The sequence below is a fragment of the Protopterus annectens genome, chromosome 12.part0 (genome assembly GCF_019279795.1).
Source record: "Protopterus annectens isolate FY-2018-M chromosome 12.part0, PAN1.0, whole genome shotgun sequence".
In the NCBI taxonomy this organism is placed as follows: Eukaryota; Metazoa; Chordata; order Ceratodontiformes; family Protopteridae; genus Protopterus; species Protopterus annectens.
In genome coordinates this window covers 365,776,755-365,782,754 of record NC_056746.1, presented here as the reverse complement: position 1 = coordinate 365,782,754, position 6,000 = coordinate 365,776,755, and the positions used below count along the sequence as shown (strand labels likewise).

The following is a 6,000-nucleotide window of genomic DNA, read 5'->3' as shown; positions in this document are numbered from 1 at the left end:
AAATACATGCACTCTGATAAGGTCATGAGCACAAAGCAATCTTGGCCCTTATCCTACAGCTACCATAGGCACAAACCCTCACCCATCCTATGTTTAGTGTACTGCCACTAAGTAGATACAAATCCCACTAAACCCACAGGACAATGCTATTGAGACAAATTCAACTGTACCTTACAGGTGCACTGCTGAGCAGAAAGAAAACCTAGTTAACCCACCTAATGCACCAAAGACGGATGCAAATTCTATTCTACTATTGTGACTTACCATCTGCAAGTATCCCTGCATAATAACCGCTACGTAGACTGTAAGCACAGCCTGCCTCCTACAAGAGAACCACTATGCTGGCATGAAGCCTATTTTGCCATTACAGCAACTCTTATGAGCAGGCATGGACCCCACCCAAGACTTACAGCAGCTGACTCAAAAATTACAACCTCTACTAAGGGCAACACAATTGAACAGGGTCAGACCAACTCTGTCACTGGGGCAAAGATGCCAAGCAGGTGTAAACCCCATGCTGTGTAGAAGGTGATACTCTTCAGCAGACATAGCCTAGCAGAGTAGGCTACAGAAGCGTTACTGAGCAGGTGCAAATTCTGCATACCACCTTAGGCAGCACCTCTGAGAAGATAAAACCACTTGGCATCAAGGGCAGTGCTTCTAGCCAGTCACAAACTCTACCTTTAGCACAGTGCTTCTGCATGGACACAAACTCCATTATACCACTAAGGCACAGCTACCAAGTTGGCATGTACCCTATGCTCTGCATCAGGAAGAACCACTCAAGACTCCTATGGTGGCACTACTGAGCACATGTATTCTCCTGGATGGTACTACTGGGCAGACACACACTCCACCCTTGCACTTACACAGCACTACCGCATAGCCACAAACACTATTACAACCCTAGAGAAATGTAGCTGAGCTGGAATGAAAGCCACCTTACTCACACCATTACCTTAAGACGGCTACTCAAGTGCAAACTGAAATCTACATTTGTAAGAACTCTACATAGCAAATATCTCATAGTATCCTTATACTTGTGCTTCTGAGCATGGACAAACCTTGTCATACCATCTTGGACATCACTGCTGACCAGGCAGGCAGTAGCATAGCTACAGTAAGGTGAAGTGGGCAGCTGCCCCAGGTGCAAGGTGTTAAGGGGGGCACAAACAGGAGATGCTGATAGATCTTTAGTGCAGTCCCAGCGTGCTGGGTTTTTGGTACTACTCTTGTGCAGTACTGAGGTGTTTCAGAGGTTCATTTGCAGTGCAAGTTGTAGCAAACCATTTGATACAAATGTGACAGGTGGCTTGCTGTTTAGAAACACTTTTTTTTTTTTTTTTTTTTTTTACTGAAATGAGTTGGGGGCAGATATGAAACCAGTTTGACACTCAAGTTTTTCGGAGCACCAGCCAGATTGCGGACCTTTTTTGTCAGATTGTGGCCCTTTTTTTGTTTTGCTCTTCAGCTTATAGTTGAGGGGTACCACCTTGTCTTATGGCAGTGCTTCTGAACAGACACACACCCCACTCTTCCCAGAGGGAACAAAGGCCACAGTACTGCTGATCAAGTACAAACCCCAGATGCAAATCCCACCTTCTCTTAGGGCAGAACTGCTGAGTAGGTAAAAATCTCAAGGTAATTCCTAAGTTAACATTGATTAGCAAGTACACCCCCAACCCTTATCAAGAGCAGTGCTGAGCATCTGTGAACCTCATGCTTCTCCTAAAGCTGCACTGCTGAGTGATGCCCCCAACCCTAAGGACAACCCTGCTGAACAGACAACCAAAAGCAGCACTACTGAGCAGGCACATATTCCAGCTTACCCTTCTGGTGGCATTACTGAGGTAGTGCAAACTACAGGCTGCCCTTAGGCCAGCATGGATGAGTAAACACGTTATTTAACCAGCCCTGCTGACTAGGTTCAAACCCCAACCTAACACTATGGCTACACTGTTGAGAAGGCAAGAACCATAACCTACCCCTCAGGTAGGGATGCTAAGCTGATGAAACACTATAAATGACTAAAACATTTATTACTAGAACTGTATGAAGGCAGCCCTACTTTGTTCCCCTTGATTTAAATGCAGTTATACTGTGCAACACACTAGCTGCAGACCTTGTCTCACATCCATAAGTGAATGGCAAATAAGGCATGTTCGAAAGAGGGGCTTATGATTCTGGGATGTGAAAATAGGTACAGTGATTTGAAATATCAGTTTTGTCATGACTGTCAGTACATACAGTTTCAGCAACGTGGTCCCAGGTTTCTTCTACTGGTTGACTTGTGTGCTGTCCTAATGAAGGAGGTACTCCCTTAATCTGTTTACAAACCAGGTGTACACTCACTTTAATGACCGATACTACTATTACTCTGGTGGCGTCACGTAGATGTCTTGCAACACTTACCTTCTTAGTGTTTTTGAAGCTTACTTTGAAAAAAAACAACTTAAACATAAATGATGATATAAAACAGCAGACACACATTATTCTTTTTTTTTTTTTGTATTTTGCAGTACAATTAAATGGTAGCTAAAACACTACCTTCAATTTCATCACCACCTTAGCAGTAGTAAACAATGTTGGTTAAAAATTTAGTGCTTGAGCTAGTGTGTAATAAAAATATGGCATCACAAAATCCGGATTCAGTGGTAGGAGAGAAGGCACCAATGTTCTGTGCTCGGGGTACGAGTTCACAGTCCTCTGAGATCAAAGAGCCTGGCTTGACAAGTGCTGTGCATAAAATTCAAAGTGGCTGAAAACCGAGGGGAAGTTAAACTGGTCATGACATTAAATACTGGTAGAGTGTTACATTTTATTCTGTAGTGATGTAGCTACAGCCTTGTCATGTCTTCCATGCACTTAAAAGATTATTGTTGATTTCAGCTCCTGCCGGCAGGTAATTTCAGTTTCAGTGGAGGTCAGTATCAAGATCATATTTCTCACAAAATTTGTCTGTAAATGGAAAACAAGTCAGGTATTCACACCACCCACACTTGATGGGGTAAACATAGAACAAGATCACCAGACCAGCAAATAGTCCGATGAATATGAGGAGAAATATGATGATTTGGCATCGTTTGCGGTACATATCAAATCTCCCAAAACTGATATAAGGCAGAAAAGCAAATGATAAAAAGAATCCACTGATGAAGCCTGAGATGTGGGCAAAATTGTCAATCCAAGGTAGAAGACCAAATGCAAAAAGGAAAACTACCACTGCAAAGAGTTTAAGGAAGGCTCTCCAAGGACGTGCTAGAATTTGCCAACTCTGGAAGAGTTCCACAAAGAGGCATGCCAAGATTCCAAACTGTGATCCAGCAGGTCCAACCTAGTAAAAGAAATATAAACACATCATATAACTAGATTCAAAAGGTTTGCATCATAACCAGTTTAGTCAAGAAAACAGTAATCAAAACAGAAAAAAAAGCATATTAATTTGTTGACTTTTCGGATTAGATATACAATAAACAGGGCCATACTGCAAACTGATAGGAGTACCTTAATAATTAAACAGAAAAACTGTAGCAGAGAAAGGCTGTCTTGATTTATCTAATCTGTTTTCCTTTAGCGCCTATACAGCAAAATGCTTAATTTTTCTTCCTCTTGAAAAAAAACTACTTTATGTGTAGTTATGCATTTCTGAATTCTCCTACTGTTTTTAACTTTACTACTGATTCATAAATGCTGCTCCCTTCATCCATCGCTCTTTTGTGAAAACAATATTTGTGCTTATTCACTTATCCATTTACAGATTTTTTGACAGATGGCTCATCTACAGCTATTTTGAGTTTCTTGAGGTAGTTAAAATTTCTGTTATTCTCCCCCTCCTTTCTTCAAGGATATACACATGATGTCTGTTTGTTCTCTTTCTCTATTTTGATGTGAATTCTGGCACAGACCATACAGCACTGCTGATGCACTCCTTTTCATTGTCTCCAGTGTGTGACTTTTGGAGATGTTTATTTTATTTATTTTTTATTTATTTATTTTTTTTATTTTACATTTGTTAACCGGGATAATCCGACTGGATACATGTCCATTTACAGCGGGGGCCCGGGGAGAAAAGCTCCAAGCAAGACAATATGAGACATTTACAGAAATAACAAAACATAAGCATTTACAGCAAGGGTGAGGTTAGTCATTACATGATATGTAAATAATAGCTTAAATTTAGTTAGTTTACTTACTAATTATACATGACAGAAATTTATTATAGTAAGGAGTACTCAGGTAACCAGGATCAAGGAATAGTATATTCAGAGAGATAGCTAGCCAGGGTTAAAACAATGGCAGGTAGTATCAGACCCCAGGTAGCCTTTTATTTTAGTTTTAAATTGGTTTAATGAGGGGAGAGAGGTAATGTCAGGAGGGAGTTTATTCCAGGTTTTCCCTGCGGAGTTGGAAAGGAGAGAGTCACCAGCTGCGTTATTGGTTTTACTTGTTTGTATGAAGAGACGACTGGATGACCTCAGTGGTCGAGGGTTGTTGCAAGGGGAGATCAATTTTTTGAGTGAGGGAGGGTATTCAGGATTATATAAAATTTTGTGGGTCAATACTAGTAGGTTATAAGAAATTAGTTTCGGTAGCTCAAGCCAGTTAAGCTGGGTTAAGTTGGTACAGTGGTGGGTTCTATATGGTAATCCAGTAACAAACCTAGCAATGTGATTATAACAAATAGTGAGCTTGTTCATGATCGTTTATTAATATTATGTAGTAAGGGGGATGAGTATAGTAGGGTAGAGAGGAGATGGGTTTGGGCAATGGCAGATTTAGCTTGGGGAGTCAAGAAGCTTCTTATCCTATATAGTGAACCTAGTTTCTTATTGATTGATTTAATCATTAGGTTTACATGAGTATCAAATTTTAGATTGTTATCTATAGTTACCCCTAGTAATTTTGTCGGGGTCCGGAGAGATTATTGTCCCGTCCTTTGCTTGGATTGTAAAGTTGAAGGGCCTGACCTTTGTGTTGGAGAAAACAGTAGCATTTTGTTTTTGGATTAAGTATCAGACGACTAGAGAGCCAGTTTTCTACTTTGCTGAAAGTAGTTTGGGTTAAAGATTGTAGCTCTATTGGGGATGTTCCAGCTAAATCAGCGTGGAATCATCTGCATATTGAATGCATCTAGCATTAGATACAACTGTGTGCAGGTCATTGATGAAAATTGAGAATAATAGTGGTCCTAGGATGGATCCTTGTGGGACTCCTAGAGTATTGGGTTGAAAGTTAGAAAGTTTGGACTGCCATAAAACTGCTTGTTTTCTACCATTTAAGTAGGATCTAAACCATTGAATAGCAGTAGTGTCCAGACCAAATGAGTGCAATGTATCAATTAGTAGTTTATGGTCCACCATATCAAAGGCTTTGGACAGATCCAAGAATATTGCTGAGGAGATATTATTGTTGTTCCGATAGGTATTTATGGTATTGGAGAAGACAAGAAGGGCTGAGGTGGTACTATGGAGAGGTCGGAAACCATGCTGAGTGTCAGCTAATAGGTGATTGTCAAGTAAGTGTTGCATAAGTTGTTTTTGCACGCATTTTTCCATTATTTTTGCTAGGGGGGACAATATGGATATGGGCCTGTAGTTCGAGAGGTCTGTGGAAGTGCCACCTTTATGGAGAGGAATTACATAGGATACCTTCCAGATTATCAGGGATATTGGCCTCTGTTAGGGTCCGATTTATGAGTATAGACACAGGATAGGCAATGGCTTCAGCTGATTTTTGCAAGTATTCAGCTGGAAGTTGATCAGCTGAGAGTGAGGTAGGTTTTAGTTTTTTGAGTAATTTACAGATGACAGAAGTTGCTACAGGCTGAAAGGTAAATTGGGGAATATTTTTATAGGTGGGAGTATCAAGGCTTTGAGAGTTAAGTGGTAGTTGATTAGACAGGGTTTGGATTGTCTCAGTGAAGAAGCTATTGAAACTATTTGAGATCATTTCCAAAGGTTTATCTATGAGTGTAGCAGGGACAGGGGTAGTGGAGCGTCC

The 6,000-nt window shown here is 40.6% G+C and overlaps 1 protein-coding gene across 7 annotated transcripts in view; it reads right to left on the bottom strand.

Moving 5' to 3' along the window:
* Positions 1 to 2,493: 2,493 nt before the first annotated feature.
* RHBDF1 (rhomboid 5 homolog 1) overlaps positions 2,494 to 6,000 on the bottom strand; it is a 1,247,410-nt gene continuing 1,243,903 nt past the window's right edge. For 4 of the 7 annotated variants that reach the window (XM_044089448.1, XM_044089447.1, XM_044089451.1 and 1 more), the window contains one exon: positions 2,494 to 3,334. In XM_044089448.1, the coding sequence (XP_043945383.1) occupies positions 2,915 to 3,334 (420 nt within the window). In that variant the 3' untranslated portion in view covers positions 2,494 to 2,914. The remainder of the gene's footprint in view (positions 3,335 to 6,000) is intronic. The other 3 variants (XM_044089452.1, XM_044089453.1, XM_044089454.1) reach the window with 2 other exon arrangements.